This window comes from Oncorhynchus masou, chromosome 2 (assembly GCF_036934945.1).
Source record: "Oncorhynchus masou masou isolate Uvic2021 chromosome 2, UVic_Omas_1.1, whole genome shotgun sequence".
Lineage (NCBI taxonomy): Eukaryota > Metazoa > Chordata > Actinopteri > Salmoniformes > Salmonidae > Oncorhynchus > Oncorhynchus masou.
Window position 1 is genome coordinate 25476304 of NC_088213.1, and position 19501 is coordinate 25495804.

The 19501-nt window shown below is 40.5% G+C and overlaps 1 protein-coding gene across 6 annotated transcripts in view; it reads right to left on the reverse strand.

The window, feature by feature from the left end:
- The window catches only part of LOC135557454 (BTB/POZ domain-containing protein kctd15), a 29393-nt gene extending 16774 nt beyond the window's left edge, over positions 1–12619 (reverse strand). Inside the window, exons 1-3 of one of the 6 annotated variants that reach the window (XM_064990764.1) lie at positions 12399–12619; positions 8705–8880; positions 1634–1778 (exon numbers count right to left, since the gene is read on the reverse strand). In XM_064990764.1, coding sequence (XP_064846836.1) covers positions 1634–1778; positions 8705–8868 — 309 coding nt within the window. In that variant the 5' untranslated portion in view covers positions 8869–8880; positions 12399–12619. The other 5 variants (XM_064990746.1, XM_064990739.1, XM_064990755.1 and 2 more) reach the window with 5 other exon arrangements.
- Positions 12620–19501: the final 6882 nt, after the last annotated feature.

The following is a 19501-nucleotide window of genomic DNA, read 5'->3' on the forward strand; positions in this document are numbered from 1 at the left end:
TTTGCATTTTTTTCAGAGTTCACACAAATTGAAAGGTATGCAGATCAACAGAGAGAGAGAGGAGGCTGGATGATGCAAGTGAATTCATGTAATGAGTTGAAACAAGGAGGCCCGATGCTGCATTCGTTTGACTTACAGTCATTGGCTGATTGGACTGTGTAGAATAGGAGTGGATGAGAACAGCTATAGCTTCCATGCAGTACACTATACAGATCAAACCAAAACCAAAATGTCATTTGCCAAAAATGTGAAGGAAGCTTTCATGTTCTCACTGTTGTTCAGGTCAGTCCCCATTCAGCCATAATGCTTGGCCCTGAGAGTTAGCCAGGGGGATCTGCCTCTCCTCTACTCCCCTTAGCCAGAGTGATGAACTACTCCAAGCTGACAGGGAAAGACATGGAAGTTTGGGTATGATAGACTGAACTAAAAGGGATCCGGATGGACAGGAACAGATGGAGTACTGAATATGCTCTCCTTAGACATCATCAACCGGAACTTGACATTTTACTAATTGTGTTTTAGATCGATCAAAGTGGTTATATCACAGAAGATTTGGCCAGAGTCCATGATCGATCGTTGGCCTGAATCTTTTCTCTGTTTCTAAGTAGAATAACTTAGCAACAATAAGATGTGTATATTTCCAGAGACGGTTGTTTTGCTAAGCCAAGCGCATCCAGGAAGGAGTCTCCTCATGCGCACTCTGAAACAGGAGACAGGTGTGTGCAGCCACAGTGGGCTAACATGGACCAAAGTCGCTCCAGTTTCCCAGATAGAGCACTGTATAAAAGTGTGTGTGTGTGTGTGTGTGTGTGTGTGTGTGTGTGTGTGTGTGTGTGTGTGTGTGTGTGTGTTTGTCTTTCTGTAGACATCCCCTACAATACACTCCCTCCCCACACATTCCCCTCTGTCAGAATCAAGACCACATTATTCTCACCTTGTCTAGTATTCCTACTTCCCTCTCAAGCCCAGTTCCTTTAAACTGTCATGGCACTTTATTGAGAGCAGAGAGAGAGGCAGTGGCTGGGAGACTGGGTGGTACTGTCAGACTGGAACAAGTGGAACAGGGGCTATACAGCCTGTTTCACCTGGCCTCACCTCTATAGAAATCATTTTGGTGAGAAACAACAGCTCTGGGCTTTGTTCACATCACAGAACTATGTTATGTTTTAGACCAATTTTCACCTTTCTTCCACGGTATATTAAATGTTCAGTCTGGGATCTTAAGCACTTACAAATTGTAACATATTGTACAAATTACATAAAAAATATATATATAGAATAATTTGCAATTCGTAACATATCAAATTCAGAATTACTGGCTGAAATTATACAATACCTTCAAAGCATCACTTTAATGATAAATCGATGGGGATTCATTTTATTTGATTTCCAATTTTTTATTAATTTAAAAAATGACTGCTGATATTGAATGTGAATGTAATGTTAATAATGTTTACAATATAAATTGATAGATAGCGAAAACTAACACCTTGGACATTCTTCTCAGATGAGAGGGAAGTTCAAACTTTGAATCAATCATCTATCCTTTGTATATTTCTACACTGTGTGAGTTCCTACAGCGCAGATACTGTACACATGATGCTATGGTGTGCAAATACAAATCATTATGTACCTTGAAGTCATCTGGGAGAAGCAGTTTGCAGGTCCTGAGGAAGCTGAGAATGTACCGGAATATTTCTCCATCCCTGTCGATGAAGTAGTGCTGCTTCAAGCTGTCCAGCACGATGGGCTCTGTGCCATTAAACAGACGGCTGATTCTGGAAATTGAAACACACACATATAATGGGATGAGGTTGAGTTGAGCGGCTGCCTTCAAACAATTACCTTCCATTTTATTAGCTCTAAGTCTGAAATGTATTAGCATCCTGGTTGAAACAAGGGGCTTAAGGGACATGTCCTGTGTTCCAGGCCTGTTTGAAGTGTCCCTTCTGCTGTGTGATTAGGACAACATACAGTGTCTCAGCTGGTACTTACAGATATTAATGTTATGGGTTCAGTTTAAAGCTCTATTACTAAAGGGTTAATAAAAAATTGAACTGGGGTTTTCTACAATGAAGTATGATATATGATTCTCTATAGTGTTTGAATCCATGATGCTCTGATGCTCATACTCTGATACCTATTTGTGTTTTAAATACAAATGTTCCACTGAATTATGTATTGATTTGGTTCATTGTTGAAAACAAGTAAGAGCCCAAGTGTGACTATTCCACCTCGTGCTATTCACTGTAAAAATCAGCATTCACTCAAAAAGTAATTTCTCTAAAATAACTGATGCAGGTTTCCCATTAGAATGCAGAACAACAGAGGTAAATTCCATGAATTATGGACATAACTTCTAAGCATCCAAGCATCCATCCATAGTCGGCCTCTCAAACTGTAACCAGGAGTGAACAAGGAGCCTGGCTAACACTGGAAAATGCAGTAATCTGTTAGCTTTCATCCTTCCATATACTGTCGATACGATGCCTTGAGATATGGTTGGAAACTACAAATTTCTCTCATCTCTTGTGAGGTTGTCATGGTACAGGTGTAAGATCTTACTTTGATCACCCTGTTGCAGGAGAACTTTCTTGCAATGCAGGAAATAAAAAATATGTAGTGTACAAAGGCTTCTGAAGTTTGTAATTTCCACTTTTACATTTCAGACTTGATTTTCCCTTACAAAAAAATCCCTTAATTATAATCCACATAATAATTCACATTTCCTGTTGCTGCAGGATTCTTTTGCTGATGTGGCAAACTGGCCCAAATTAAGATCCTGCATCATTAGCTACTGTAGCTCTCAACCATTAGTTCATTCATTTCACCTCAGATCTGCACTAGGTGATAATAGCTGTAGACCTGGAAGGAAGAGAAATAGGACTTTTATGTTGGTCATTTTAGAGACATGATTGACATGGTGTCTCTATCACTGTTTTACTTAAGTATTTGTATGTGTCAATCAACAGTTTTCTGTAGAAGTGGCAGTTCAGAGTATTTAGAGTAACCTTTAAAATGGTTTGACTGAAACATTTCCCTCCTCTCTCCCAGAAACAGCTCTTGGCAGAGAGAAGTCTTCTCTGTTATCATTGATCTGATGTAATCAGCTCTTTAATCATGCTAACAGCTTTTAGGTCAGCTGAGTACAGTTAAACCACAAAGAAAATCACCAGAAAGTCTCATTCTCACAAGTTGCTTTTGCCCAGTGACTGTTAAATCCTGGTATAAGACATAACACAAGAAAGAGAGATGCTATGGGAATCTACACACACAGAGCTGTGGTACATTTGAGTCATTTAGCAGACACTCTTATCCAGAGCACATTACAGTAGTGAGCACATGCATTTTCATACTTTGTCATACAGGTCCCCCATGAGAATCAAATCCACAACTCCAGCATTACAAGCACAATGTTCTACCAAGTGAGCCACACGGGACCATTTTATAGCTTTGACTTTATAGTTTACATTTCTAAAGTGAATTGCATTTACTTTCCATTACAATCCTTTGCTTTGTAAAGACACACACAGTAACTGTATCAAAGGGCTTCATCAGGTATAGACTGAATCCTATCATGTAGAATTTGCCCTGTTTTTCCTTTCCTGTTAACTGTATAAAGAGAGCCAGTTCAAAGATGCTCTCCCTCTCTTTCTCTCCACTCTCTTTCCCTCCCCTTCTCTCTCTCTCTTTCTCTCCATCTTGCCCCTCTCTCTTTCTCCCTTTCTCTCTGAAAATCGATGCAAAATGCTTTATAAAAAACCAATACTCATCTCCCTGTTATGCCTGAGGTGTTCCTTTCTCATATGGTCTTGCAATTCTTCCAGCTAGAATTTCACCATACCCCTCCAGGCTAACTCTGTTTTTCATCTCCACTTTTTTAAAAAGCAATTAAAATGCTGCCTGTTTTTCTTTTATTTTCTTTCTTTCTTTTTCCCCTCTCTCCATTTCTGTATCTCCCTCAGTCTCAGTGTTTCCTTTTGGTAAATCACCGATTGGGGGCCCTCCGCACCTGAAAGACGGACCCCCGCGCTCACCCAGCTTTGTTTCTGTCATGTCAGACAGGTAGAGAGCTATACACCATCCTGCCTGCCTGCCTGAGAGATAGAGAGAGGGAGAGAGAGAGAGAGAGAGAGAGAGAGAGAGAGAGAGAGAGAGAGAGAGAGAGAGAGAGTGAGAGAGAGAGAGAGAGAGAGAGAGAGAGAGAGAGAGAGAGAGAGAGAGAGAGAGAGAGAGAGAGAGAGAGAGAGTGAGAGAGAGAGAGAGAGAGAGAGAGAGAGAGAGAGAGAGAGAGAGAGAGAGAGAGAGAGGGGCAGAGTGGGAGTTTGTGAAGGACAGGAGCATCTCTGATCTCCCATCCCAGCGGTGCTGAGTAGAGGCAGCGTGGTTGAGCAGGCGGTAGACATCTCATGGACCCACACATGTCAGACTAACAGTTTAGAGTCTGAAACTCATGGCTAGGGATGTGGGTGGGTCAAGATAAGTGCAGCTTTTCACTCTCTCCAAAATGAAAGACCTGAGCTGTCTTCAATAGATTCCCAATTAATTTAGACATACATTGCAGGACATCTTACATATGTCTGTGAAAACAAATGCCCAGAGTGTGTTTGGATGAATGTATCAAACCCAACTTCAAGGGTGTTCACTGGCTCTGTGAATAGATTTACAACAGGGTAGGGAAGTCCATTGTCAAGTGTACACAGAGATTAAAACTGAAGGTTCAAATATTACTGAACTCTTGACTATTTCAAACTTTAATGAATAATGTTGTTCATGTGTAAAAGACATTCATAAAGGGGAGTAATAGTGTGTTTGGAGAGTGGTATATTGAGTGAATGTAGAACAAGTGGTATAGTAGCACACTACAGTGGTTTCCAAACTGTGGGGGTCCACCCTCAAAAAAATAAAAATAATTGTAGAATGCAATTTTGAAATTGGGTAGTGCATCATCAGTATTCCTCTTGTCATGTCAGTCATTGAATACCTTAGAGAGATATTTATAACTTGTCAGAAATGTCCAGATCAACGAGCCCATGTCAGCTAAGGTTTTTTAGCTAGGTTTTTTTGCCCATAGATTTTGTTGTGATGTTCGACTCATTGACATATCACATAAATACACATTAGACATGGCAAAATGTGTAGAATTGCAATCAAATTAGCTTTATACCAGAAAAAATGTTCTCTCCACCAACAAGAGGAGTGTGAACAGTTTGTGTCATGAACAATGCTTGTGCCCATAGAAATAGACATGGGGGGTCCCGAATGCTGGAGGGGGGCATAAGTGAAAATGTTTGGGAACCCCTGGCATTGTACACAGTACCAGGGATGGCTGCAGGTAGTTAGAGTGTTGGGCCAGTAACCAAAAGGTTACTGGTTTGAATACCCAAGTTGAGTTTATGTTTTTTAGCTATACAAGAGAAATTGTTAAAATAAGCAATAACTTATGTCAAGGGTCATTTCAAAATAGTTTCCTAGTCTGTGTAAGATTCTTCTCATTTACTTTCCTCAGCCACAGTAGAATGGAGCTCTGACGCTTATCTCCTTAACTGTGAACTCCCCAGAGCGGGTATCAATGTTTGATGACCTCTGTCCCTTACTGCAGTCTGTACAGAGGAAGATGAATACCCAGACATTAGTTACAAGACTAAGTTTCTCTATGCACTCTGCATTATTAACGCAGCAATCTATTAAAAGTAATCATCAACTTACAATTCTTTGAACCTTGTTCTTTAATTGTTATGTTTCAGTGGATCATGGATGGTGGACTGGGACTAGACACCTCCATGCACACCACACCGGATGTCCTCTAAAAAGACTGCTTATAAGTCTGGCTATTGCAGTGTAATTGTTTTGCTTTCTGTCAGCCATTATCCTAATTCAAATAAAAGGGCTCCTCCTCCACTGGCTCCAGAGGAAAGTGAACCCCTGAGGCAGGCTGTGTGGAACACTGAGGAGAGAGAGAGAGAGAGAGAGAGAGAGAGAGAGAGAGAGAGAGAGAGCGAGAGAGAGAGAGAGAGAGAGAGAGAGAGAGAGAGAGAGAGAGAGAGAGAGAGAGAGAGAGAGAGAGAGAGAGAGAGAGAGAGAGAGAGAGAGAGAGAGAGAGAGAGAGAGAGAGAGAGAGAGAACTGGCTCTCACATACGCAGTGGTATCCTGTCATTACTTTTACTGTAAAAGCACTGCTACTCCTTACTATACAGCATGTATGCTACATTTGTATGGCTTTTCACCCTTGTGTATAATGTATATGCAATGTGTAACATCATTATGCAACATCATTATGTGAGGTTAGTGAAGGCTCCTCAGAGGAGGAAGGGAAGGGCCATTGTCCTCAGTAAATTTCAGAAAACAGAATTTCATAAAAATAAAAATGGTAAAACATTTAAAAAAGTTATTATTTTAGATAAAACTATACTAAATATATTCACATCTCAGCAAATAATTGATTAAAACACACTTTTTGCAATGAAGGTCTACAGTAGCCTCAACAGCACTCTGTAGGGTAGCACAACAGTGTACCCTGAAGACAGATAGCTTCCATCCTCCTCTGAGTACAATTACTTCAATAAAAAACCTAGGAGGCTCATAGTTCTCACCCCCTTCCATAGACATACACAGTAATTATGACTTGCTGCACCCTCGACAACTACTGTGATTATTATTATTTGACCATGCTGGTCATTTAAGAACATTTGAACACCTTGGACATGTTCTGTTATAATCTCCACCCGGCACAGCCAGAAGAGGACTGGCCACCCCTCATAGCCTGGTTCCTCTCTAGGTTTCGTCCTAGGTTTTGGCCTTTCTAGGGAGTTTTTCTAGCCACCGTGCTTCTACACCTGCATTGCTTGCTATTTGGGGTTTTAGGCTGGGTTTCTGTACAGCACTTTGAGATATCAGCTGATGTAAAAAGGGCTTTATAAATACATTTGATTTGATTTGATACAATCTGGCTGCTAGGAAAGTCAACTGTGTTTTTCCCATGATCAGAGGGGTATTCATTCTGCCGATTCTGTTGAAACACGTTTCTTAGTAAACAGAACGAAACGGGGAAAAACATATCTGAATTTGTCCTATAGAAACTCTTGTTTGCAACTGTTGGACTAATAATTACACCCTAGATCAGCTAGATGCAGGCAAGAGTGTGCAAGGCGGTATTGAAAGTGTCACTGTCTGTCCATGTGTCACTGTCTGTAGCCTCAAAATGTTCAGTCGACCTGTGTGCACCAACGTTATAAACTTTCATTCATAGGCTTGTAGGTTGTAGCAACCTCATAATTGGTATAGGGAACATTTGAGTATCATGTTGTAGCCTAAACCTATTGCTGTAACATTGAATTTGGTGATTGGAATATGAATGGTAGTCATCCAATATGCTGTAATAAAGATAAGGCCATGTCCATTAAAAAAAACGTCCTCCCTCATTTTAAACGCACCAACCGCCACTGTGTAAGGTACATGGTAGTGTAAAAGTTACATGACAAATAGTATAAACATAAGTGTAAAACAACACAGAATCATTTGCATAATGTACATCCAGGGAATATGTGTGGCGGTCCAGTGAGTGTATATGAAACAACCTGTATTTGAACATCTGGAAAGTCATCCAAATATATCAACTATTGATTTACTGAAATTCTAATTCTAATGTCATAAAACGGTGGGTAATATGCACATAATGCTCGTAATAACAAAAACGTTCACTCGGGTATTGTGTACCTGCAGTGTCTGGTCCTGTCTTGCTGTCCAACCCTCTTAAATGAACCAAACACACAGCTTATAGCAATGACAGACATGACATAATTATACTAAGGATAAACAATGGCCTATTATAGGCATGGAGATTTTCTCACAAGATAAATCATGCTGGTTTAGGGACATAGAAAACAAAGTACTTGACAGTGATTTCCTGTCAGAGCTGTGTGACTATCCAAGACTTATGTTGAAACATTTCCTCTAAGCATTTCCTTAGATCTTCCTACAAACTGATGTATGTTTACCGTGGCTTAGCTGAAACTCTGGCTTCTAGTAATAGCAATTGACTTGGGCACGTAGCTCATGGAATATATAACATAAGGGGTAATTTCTATAGAAAGCACAAACTAACTTCAGCATAAACTATTAGCTTTACTATAAAGTTGCATGGCTGGTTTTTAGTTGCAAATCATTTGGACATGGATTAGAGATGGTTTTAGATAAATTGGTTTTGTTACTATAATGGGGAAATAACAGCTGACATTTTCTCTCTCCATAATGTACAATTCAAGTGCATAAGCCTGTAGCATCACTTCAGTGAATAAAAGAGTCAGCAACTGCAATTAACAAATGTCCATGTGTTATAAACATGTTATAATCAAATACATTTCAAATGAGGCCATATGGAGGTTCGGCTATCCAACATACAATATCAAACTAGAGAGAAACAATCATTAAAGCAATCAAGTATATCACTGATATCAAAAACTTGTAATGAGGGGTTTTGGAGCATCATGTGCCAACAAAAGTGTTACTGTGCACAATGACTTATTTAAGTTTATGGTGGGAGACAACTTCAAGTACAAAATGTATCAGTAGGCTACACTCCTATATAAAACAATGTTAAAAATAATCCTGCAACAAAAGCACCTTGGGTGGCACATCTTGGTACTGTGGATAATAAACGACAAACACATTTCACTTATTGAATGAGAATATCTGATTCCTTACCTTGAGTCTGGGTATTTGGTGAGAGTAGCCAGGCTACTAGTATACATGTGTCCCCCGACGTCAATGTGAACCGGAGCATTCGACTTTGTCAGTTGAGCCGGTAGAGGGATTCCTTGTGTGGACATAGGAGATACCGGGGACCGGGTCAAAGACAGTCGGGACATGCTTCTTCCTTCCTGAAAACAAGTAAATGGAAAAGCCATAGACATCATAAATGACTCGGGTCTCAGAGAGTCGGTATCTTCCACCAGTGCGATCCTGAGCCTTATCAGATCACTTCCATGTCTGTCTGCTCGCATATTTAGTTTACAAGTTATTGCCACCGTTCTAATGAAGTATGTTTGCATCTTTTCATTCAACGCCGGGGGGCAGGATATGAGGATGATTATTACGGCTCCAGAAAGAGGAATGCTAGGTGTCAGCCTCTAGGGGGATAAAACAAACTGCAATATTCTAATTAAAGGTCGTGTTATGTGTTAGACGTGATATGCCCAGACACACCAACCACCAATCTGAGAATACGGAATCCAGGACATTTGTTCCCGATTAACTCTGTTCCTGAACCACACATAAGAAAACATTCACCCCTGGTGCATTAAAAATAGCATCTCATATCATAGGAGTCAAGTTAAATTATATGTATCAAACACTATAAAAATAACAGGACCAACCAAGATGTGAAGACAAACTACTTAATAACTCTATAATATCTGTCATGAAAATGTATGTAAATGTACATGGTCAGGGGTTTTAATTAATTGCTCGGGAATCCTCCAATGACCTTTTAGAAACGTGGGCACGCTTTTGCCACATGTTCAACCAAGAAAGGATGCAAGTCCTCAGGCTGGTGTGAATATTGGGGATGTTGGATGGAAGGCATGAGAAACATATGACCACTTCATGAATGTCAACTATCCGTTAAATGAATCCCTCCCAAACTAGGTAGCATACACTGGGTTGGCGCGCTTCAGGCCACAGCGCAGTCCGAGGCGCATGGATACAGTTCGTCAGAGTTGGGTTATTAAACAATGATGTAGGCTATTAAACAGACATGTGGGTATTGGGGATCATAGTTGCGTACAACCAATCACCACAATCGAATTGAATTAAGATTGATCAAAATAACATGTTTTCCTATGGTTATTTACTTTGTAATTTGCAAAAATTACGCACACGCCTGTCAATTAAATCCCAACATCTCAACTCACAAACGTTTAATTAATATCAGAGTCAGTTTCATTGGAAACAGATATAGTTAGAAAATGTCAAACAACTTACATTAGGATATGGTTTCATGAAAAAATATATATCCATCATGTCTGCAAAAATGGCGGGTCGCTGGAATAAACTAAATTATTATAATTTGAAAGAAAGACATTTCATCAACTAGTTCTTCCATGCAAGAGCACATTTACTAAGCTTTGAATAAAAGGTCAACAGAAGGCAGTTGTTAGGGCTCATTCAGCCCTTTGCTCCAGGCGAGATGCCCTGGGGCACAAAGTGTTGTTGAAGACTACAGAATTTTCCAGGGTGTTGCCCGCCTCGCTGTGTACACCACCAAGCCTTCAGGAATAATGATCATTTAATACGACGCTGGATGATACATTTCAGGCCCCAGTGAAAGAAAGACTTCAAAAGGCTTAAGAAGTTTTTGGCGTATGAGGCTATCCCACCTCTTCATTTCGCCATGGGCCACAGTAACCAATAGCGATAATACTGTTGGGGGAATATATACCAGATAGGAGGCGCGCACGCACGCACGCACGCACGCACGCACACACACACACACACACACACACACACACACACACACACACACACACACACACACACACACACACACACACACACACACACACACACACACACACATGGTTAAAATCGGAGGAGTTGACGGAGTGGAGGGTTACGTGAAATATTGGAAATATTGGAAAACATATTATTTTATATATATATTTATATATGTTTTTCTATATATATGTATACTATTATATATATGATCAATATGGGGGGCAAAGATTAACATTATTAAAAGGCTATAAGCCAGGAAACTCGATTCCTTTATAGTCTCACAAGAGTTCTCAAATAAAAATAGACAAATACCGGAACTATTACCATTGACTCGTTTGAATGAGATCAACTGACGTCTGTTCCCTGACTTTGTGTTATAATAGTTTCCTATTGACCAACATTCCAGCTGTAGTAACTCTAGCCAATAAGTCGGTTTGAAACGTTCACAGGAGTTGGGTTTCACTGTGGGCAATGGTGTACCAAAGAAAGATATTTCACAATTGCACAAAGCAAAGATTAGAATGTGCGTAATTGTTATAAAATCAAATAGCCCAAAGAACATGCACAGTAGCAGAGATCCATAGTGTATCCACTTTTGCACTCTTGAACACAGTTTACATGGATGCCCACGGATAACCAGATGCACAATATGGCGTCTTACTCATTTCTACCAACATGAAGTTATGATCCAGAGAGGTTTGATACAAAAGCGAACAATGCGTAAAATGAATGCGTAAATATGCCAACAGCATCAATAGATAACAAGGGAAAGACTACAGCCGAGACAAACATTCACACCTTTCCCAGACTGGACAAAACACAGCCCTACTACAAGTGAAGTTATTCCAAATTACCTGGTGTTGAGTATAGTTTGTTCGCTGATACTGTAGGCTATCATATCATGAGGAAATTCCGTATCTTAATATGAATTTAGTCATACCGTTTCAAACATCGTAGGAGTCCAAGGGAATCCGTGCCAGTTTATATCAGTCCCAGCTGATGACTGCGTTCCCCTTTTTCACATGCCCCGAGTGTCGTAGAACTAGAGTGCCATCCAATAGCTGACCCAAGCATTCCTCAAGTAGAATCCGCTCCTTTGGAACGAAACTGCCAACACTGTATCCACAAACTGTTCTAAAACATGTGAATCTTACAGTGAAAGCTACATTGATTAAAAAGAAGGGTCGCTGTGGCTTTAAAGATCTATCTATAGCTGATGCTGGCTGACTTGCTCAGACCAAGCTCTTTCCACAAAAGCGGCACAGGAAGAAGCAAAGCAGCGTTCTTACCTTATACATGGAAGAGACCTCTCCTTTCCCTTTTCGGTTCTTATTTGTATACAGTTAAAATTTGAGTCGGTCAAATCCTGCTTCGTATTTTAGCTTCTTGAGTGCCCTTTTTGCTTAAATGATACTACCGGTCTGTTATGAGAAGAAAGACAATAATCCTGTCGCTAAATAACAGAGCAGCGCTAAAAAAGATTTCTTGCTCCGGGCTGCCCAAACGCCTCTGGGGCAAGGATTAGGCTACAATTAGCTCTACTCGCACCCAGTCAGATTTTAAAAACGAATAAGTGATACTCTCTCCCTGTTACAAAAATGATGTATATGACCTGATATAATAATTAATGTCAGATGTTTCGTATTTTCCGGTAAAAAATATAGATATATCAGCCCCCGTAACGGTTTAACGTTCTGGTTTGCGGGGGGTAAACGGTTAAGTGCTATTCAATATCAAGCAAGTGTCACGTCGCTCAATATATTTAGAGCAGGAAAAAAACAGATTTTAATCATTGTCATTTCGTCTGATGTAAAAATCCCCCAGGCATTTCCAGCTAGGCATACATTTCCATTCTCCAGTTAAATAAGTAAAACAGGGCACGCTTCCCTAGTCGTGTACTTACAGCTATTACAAAGGCACACTGGTAACGTGTTGACAAAGTGTCAATAAAATAATCATATGTAGATTTCCTTGGATACTTTTCATGCGGCGATTTTCCCCTGTCCCTTCTCCACTAATGTCTCCAGTAGTAACGCCAAATGTCCTGTAGGCCATTAAAACCAAATGACGTCTATCGACATGCATTCTGCTATTGCAGAAAGCGCCCTCACAACCTGCCTCCAGCTAAACGCGCCATTTCAATTATAGCACAGGGCTAGATGGAGGTGTCTGCAGTGAAGATTTCCTATGCAAACAGCTAGGCAGGCTGCTAGCATAGCTAGAATATTTTACAAATTTACCTAAAGATGCATTATGTTAAATTAATTTAAAAATGTTATATAAAACGCTACTATGCCCCCCAAAATATAAATCAATGTTGCATCACACTTATAGTAGGCTGAAAGGCACCCTGTGGAAGTCAAAGTGATATCTCTTTGCTCTTCCTCCTTCCTGTACAGGTGCTCACATAGGCTTGTGATTATTTATTTATTTGCGTGTTTGTTTATTTGCGTGTAAATAACTGTGAATAATTTATGTTGCACTGAACACGGTAATTACTGTAGGACTACTGTCGAATCCAGACACTCCACCGCGCTCAGCTATTTGGTTTCTTGATATTTGGCGCCAACCAGTGTGTGAAATGATTATTGGTCCAAAGAAAAAATAATAATGCAGGAATACAATAATAATGTGAATTCGATTGCAATAAGGGCTGCATTTGGTACTCCAATTTATCTGATTGATGGAATTAAAACGCGTCTCGTAGAGGAGGGGGGTTCCAGGTTCATGTCTGGTGATTGCCGCGCCAAACTGAACGGTTATAAGAATTGGAAATAAATCAGAATTGCCTTAGGAAGCAGCCCCCCTAACAGGGCAAGATAAACTTGCCCTCTGGCATGCATTTGTTGTCTTCAGGAGTACAAACTGGAGGCAAGAAGACAGGATTTTTTTCTCATTAAAGTAACAACCCTGCAGTTAGTTCAATTATATGAAGTATGCAGGGATGTTGTAAATTTAAAGATTTAAATAGCTTACAAAGTTGCCCTGGGCCCCATCAGTTAATTTCCTTAATTTATGGATTTTAGCTGAGTGTCTGATGTGAAAAGGAGAAGTAGGTCAGCTTGAAGATTTGCATGTAGTGTAGACTTAATACAGGCCTCATATATGGCCCTCTTGACCACTAGAATAGCAGATTAATTCATATTTGGAGTTCACACACCAATTACAGTGTCAAAATATTGTAATTGAGTCTGTAAACGAATCAAAATGAGGTCATTTTTAAACTAGCAGTGTGTTTCCTGAAACAATAATTGCTTATTTATTCAGTGTGTATCAGTCCAACCTTGAATGAAAAAATATCGCACCACTTGACCACTTAGTGAGCTACTGTAACACTCATATTTGCAATGGGTCAGACACAAACATAATCTTCCTTTTGATCAAATGAAATTGTATTCCCTCCAAAAGCCAACACACTTCACGTATTTAATTAAGTAAAATGAAAGTAGCCTACAATTACACAAAGCAAAATGAATATTAATACAGTGCCAGAGACAGTACTGTGAATATATTCTGCATGATAGATTCTGAGTGCAGTGTACTAACACCAGGAAAACAGAAAAAGAAATAATGAGTCAGGATTTGCTAGGCCTGTTGGAGAGATCATATGTTAATGTGCTGTATGCATTCATTCATGACCCTTTGAGAATAATAAGAGCCTTGAGGTTTAAACCAGGTGTCACTAATAGTGATTCCTAAATCGACATGTTGAGGACTACAATTTTGTGCTATTCTATTATCCAGCATTTTGTCCCTTTTGTAAAGGTTTATGCCTGGTTTGTATGATTTCCTAGACCCATAACAATATTAATTTGATACAGTGTTTACGTGTGGTTTTGACACGCAGTAATTGGAATGCTTTTTGGTTCTGGTCTGTACAAAAGGTAAGTGAGACTTTGCTCTTGGGAGATCCATTTGTATGATGTGATGTGGTGCATGAGTGCACAGGAATTACAGCATCCATCTCATTTGTTATCCTCTGCACTCAGCATCGTATAAGCATTATGTTTGATTGGATGACATTTCAATATTGTGTACAGTGCACCAGGAAGCATATTGTAAAGGCCATTCCATTATTTCAGAAGTTTAATGTGCATCTGCATTGAGGGAAATAGTATTTGATATATTAGAGGGACATTGAGAAAACTGTTGACATATTTGTTGGTGGTACTCAAGACCACATGAACCTGCTGTGCTAAAGTTTAGAAACATCTGAGAGACTTCAGATCTCAGTCAAGGTGTCAAACCCAGTCTGCTATACTGTGACACACTCTGTATGGACACACTGTATGGACATCACCTGAGTTACAGCACCAATGTAACAGGCAGGGTAAACCTAGATCATCGGTATAACACTAGTCACTAATCTGTTTACCATTCTGCTCAACTGCCTTTCTGCTCCTGTAATGTTCTGAGAGGTGCAACAACCTGCTAGGATCTTTGAAACATTGTCAAGGTAATGCATTTGAATATTCAGCCTGACCACAAATCACACATTTTGAATTGAAGCATTCTGTTCCTTTATGCTTTAATGAGGGTCATCAAGTGAACCCTGTAACTATATGAAACACAGAAGAGGAAACAGTTTGCACTCGTACTCAGCTTATCTAAATACCTGCTTACTCTTCACAACTGTAACCTAACCCGAGTATTGCACCCCTTCTCGACACTCCTCTGTTTCCCCTGGCAAGTGTGGAGGAAGTTTTAAAAGAACATCCAGAACTTGCTTTTAGTAATATGCATGCTTTATGGAGTCTCGCTCCTGTCAATTGCTCCATTTCTCAGTCATTTGACATTCTGCTTGATGTTGGCATGTGTCTGAGGTGCAGCAGCGACACTCATTGTTCATCATTTCAAAGGCAGTATGAGAGGTGTCAGTTTATTAATAGAATTTGTGGAATTGTGTTGCATATAGAACGATAGAGACACCTTTTAACAGGCACAGAGTGATTCCCCCCAAGTCCTAAATGCTGGCAATTAAGTTGGGAAAAGTGCAGAAAAGGGGAGTACTTTATCCTCTGTGAGAGTTTGATGCTGCTGTTGAATGTCAACTTAGTTTTGCAGACTAAACAGCATTTACTTGGGTTGGATCAAAAATGCAACATGCAATTTATTGTCTCGAAAAATGCTAATAATATTTATGACATGTATTGGACTTGACCCTAACCCTAACCATAGCTTCATTACCACATGCTGGTTCATCCCCAACTCTATTCTCAACCCTAATCCTAACCATAGCTTCATGTCCACATGCTGGTTCATCCCCAACTCTATTCTCAACCCTAATCCTAAACATCATAACTCTATTCTCAACTTCATTATTACCACATCCTCCACATGCTGGTTCATCCCCAATCTATTCTCAACCCTAACCTAACCATAGCTTCATGTCCACATGCTGGTTCATCCCTAACTCTATTCTCAACCCTAATCCTAACCATAGCTTCATTACCACATGCTGGTTCATCCCCAACTCTATTCTCAACCCTAACCCTAACCATATCTTCATGTCCACATGCTGGTTCATCCCCAACTCTATTCTCAACCCTAATCCTAACCATAGCTTCATCCCCAACTCTATTCTCAACCCTAATCCTAACCATAGCTTCATGTCCATTACATGCTGGTTCATCATGCTGGTTCATCCCCAACTCCATTCTCAACCCTAATCCTAACCATAGCTTCATGTCCACATGCTGGTTCATCCCCAACTCTATTCTCAACCCTAATCCTAACCATAGCTTCATGTCCACATCCTGGTTCAACCCTAACTCTATTCTCAACCCTAATCCTAACCATAGCTTCATTACCACATGCTGGTTCATCCCCAACTCTATTCTCATCCTGGTCCACATGCTGGTTCAACCCTCAACTCTATTCTCAACCCTAACCTAACCATAGCTTCATGTCCACATGCTGGTTCAACCCTAACTCTATTCTCAACCCTAATCCTAACCATAGCTTCATGTCCACATCCTGGTTCAACCCTAAACCCTAATCCTAACCATTTCATGTCCACATGCTGGTTCAACCCTAACTCTATTCTCAACCCTAATCCTAAGCATAGCTTCATGTCCACATCCTGGTTCCATCCTAACTCTATTCTCAACCCTAATCCTAAGCATAGCTTCATGTCCACATGCTGGTTCAACCCTAACTCTATTCTCAACCCTAATCCTAAACATAGCTTCATGTCCACATCCTGGTTCAACCCTAACTCTATTCTCAACCCTAACCCTAACCATAGCTTCATGTCCACATCCTGGTTCAACCCTAACTCTATTCTCAACCCTAATCCTAAACATAGCTTCATGTCCACATGCTGGTTCAACCCTAACTCTATTCTCAACCCTAATCCTAAGCATAGCTTCATGTCCACATCCTGGTTCAACCCTAACTCTATTCTTAACCCCAATCCAAACCATAGCTTCATGTCCACATGCTGGTTCAACCCTAACTCTATTCGCAACCCTAATCCTAAGCATAGCTTCATGTCCACATCCTGGTTCAAACCTAACCCAAACCCCAAACCTAACCCTAAACCTAACCCTAACCCTAAACCTAACCCCAACCCGGACCCCGACCCCAACCCTAACCCTAACCCCAACCCTAACCCTAAATATAACCCCGACCCCAAACCTAACCCCAACCCTAACCCCGACCCCAAACCTAACCCTAACCATAACCCCGACCCCAACCCTAACTCTAACCCTAACCCCGACCCCAACCCTAACCCTAGCTATTCAGCTATTCCTGTTTTGTTTTTACCTTATTTCTATTTTGACATTGTTTGGAGAATATTTTTCATTTATGTCAAGTCTTGATAGAGAATCCTTTTTAGTGCCATCATGTAGTCTATAAGACACTAATCACAGGGGAAAATGTTCAGAGATTCAGTTACATCTCTCATCTGTTCACCTTTGTAGATGACGTTGCATTTGGAAAGTATTCAGACCACATTGCCTTTTCCGCATTTTGTTATGTTATAGCCTTATTCTAAAATGTATTTAATATATTTTCCCCCTCATCAATCTACACTAGGGTTGCAAAGGGTCGGAAACAGTGCATTCTTCCATCACATGTGCAGTGCACTTTTCCATCACATGTACTGCTGATTTCCAAGACCTTGCACACAAATGAGATGCTACTGAACCCACACTAATACACTGTCTGAGCCAAAGACTACATGCTTTCTGGTAAGCTTTGATTACAATACTGGGTGGGGTGAATATACAGTATTTTATATGACATACATTTTTTTTGTTAACTAGTAAATAGTAGCATACAGCAAAGTGTGTTTAAATAATTTCTAACTTGTTAATTTCTGCTAGTTAGTTTTTGCTACCATGTGGGTTTTAGCTTGCTAACTGAGGATTGTTAATTCACCTGTTTCCATACATGTTTCATTTAGAAAAATATATCTTACAAAGGAGTTGTTTAATCTAACTGCTTAACTATTTATCTGTACATGGAATTGTATTTGATTTTTTTACACATTTTCGTCAAATCTTTACTGGAAAATGCCACGTGCACTATCTGATGTGTGGAGACATTTCACTGCAGCTAATGTAGAAGGAAAAGCTGTGTACATTTGCAGATACTGTGCCAAATCATATGTGAAGAATGCAACAAAGATGCAGAATCATCTGGCCAAGTGCATAAAGTTCCCTCAGCGCTCACAAAAAGCAACCTCTGACAAAAATCCCTCTACTTCTATTCGAGGTGCAAATGAAGAATCAGACACATTATCGATAGCAACAGCTTATGGTCAGAGAAATGCTGATGAATGTCTTGCTCGAGCGGTGTGTGCAACTGGTTCACCTCTAATGCTCACAGGCAATGTGTATTGGAAGAGATTTCTGAATGTTCTTCACCCAGCATACACCCCTCCAACCAGACATGCTTTATATACTAATTTGCTGGATGCAGAGTTCAACAGAGTTCAAAGCAAATCATAGAGAAAGCAATCATCTCTTATGGGTGGTTGAATGTTCATGGACAAGGAATAATTAACTACATCATCTCCACACCTCAACCAGTATTCTACAAGAGCGCAGACACAAGGGACAACAGACACACTGGTCTCTACATTGCAGGTGAGCTGAAGGCAGTCATCAATGACCTTGGACCATAGAAGGTACTGTATTTGCACTGGTGACAGACAATATTGCGAACATGAAGGCTGCTTGGTCTAAAGTGGAGGAGTCCTACCCTCACATTACACCCAGTGGCTGTGCTGCTCATGCAATGAATCTGCTCCTCAAGCACATCATGGCACTGAAAACAATGGATACATTCTACAAGAGAGCCAAGGAAATGGTTAGGTATGTGAAGGGTCATCAAGTTATAGCAGCAATCTACCTCACCAAGCAAAGTGAGAAGAATAAGAGCACCACATTGAAGCTGCCCAGCAACACCCATTGGGGTGGTGTCGTCATCATGTTTGACAGTCTCCTGGAGGGGAAGGAATCTCTCCAAGAAATGGCCATATCACAGTCTGCCAATAAGGACAGCCCCATCAAGAGGATCCTCCTGGATGATATATTTTGGGAGAGAGTGGTAAGTATCCTGAAACTCCTGAAACCTATTGCAGTAGCCATTGCACAGATTGAGGGATACATTGCCATCCTGTCTGATGTTTAGACTGCTTACAGATGTAAGAGAAGAAATCTGTACTGCCCTGCCCACTTCACTGTTGCTCTAAGCAGAGGGAACTGCAGTTGTGAAATACATCAAAAAGACTTCTGCCTGAAGCCCATACATGCCACAGCGTACATGTCAGACCCCATGTATGCTGGCAAGAGCATCCTGTCTGGTGCAGAGATCAACAAGGCCTATGGTGTCATCACTACCTTGTCTCGCCACCTTGGCCTGAATGCGGTCAAGGCTCTTGGCAGTCTGGCAAAGTACACTTCCAAGCAAGGGCTTTGGGATGGAGATGCAATATGGCAGTGGTGCCAACTTATCTCATCAGCCACCTGGTGGAAGGGACTTTGTGGATCTGAG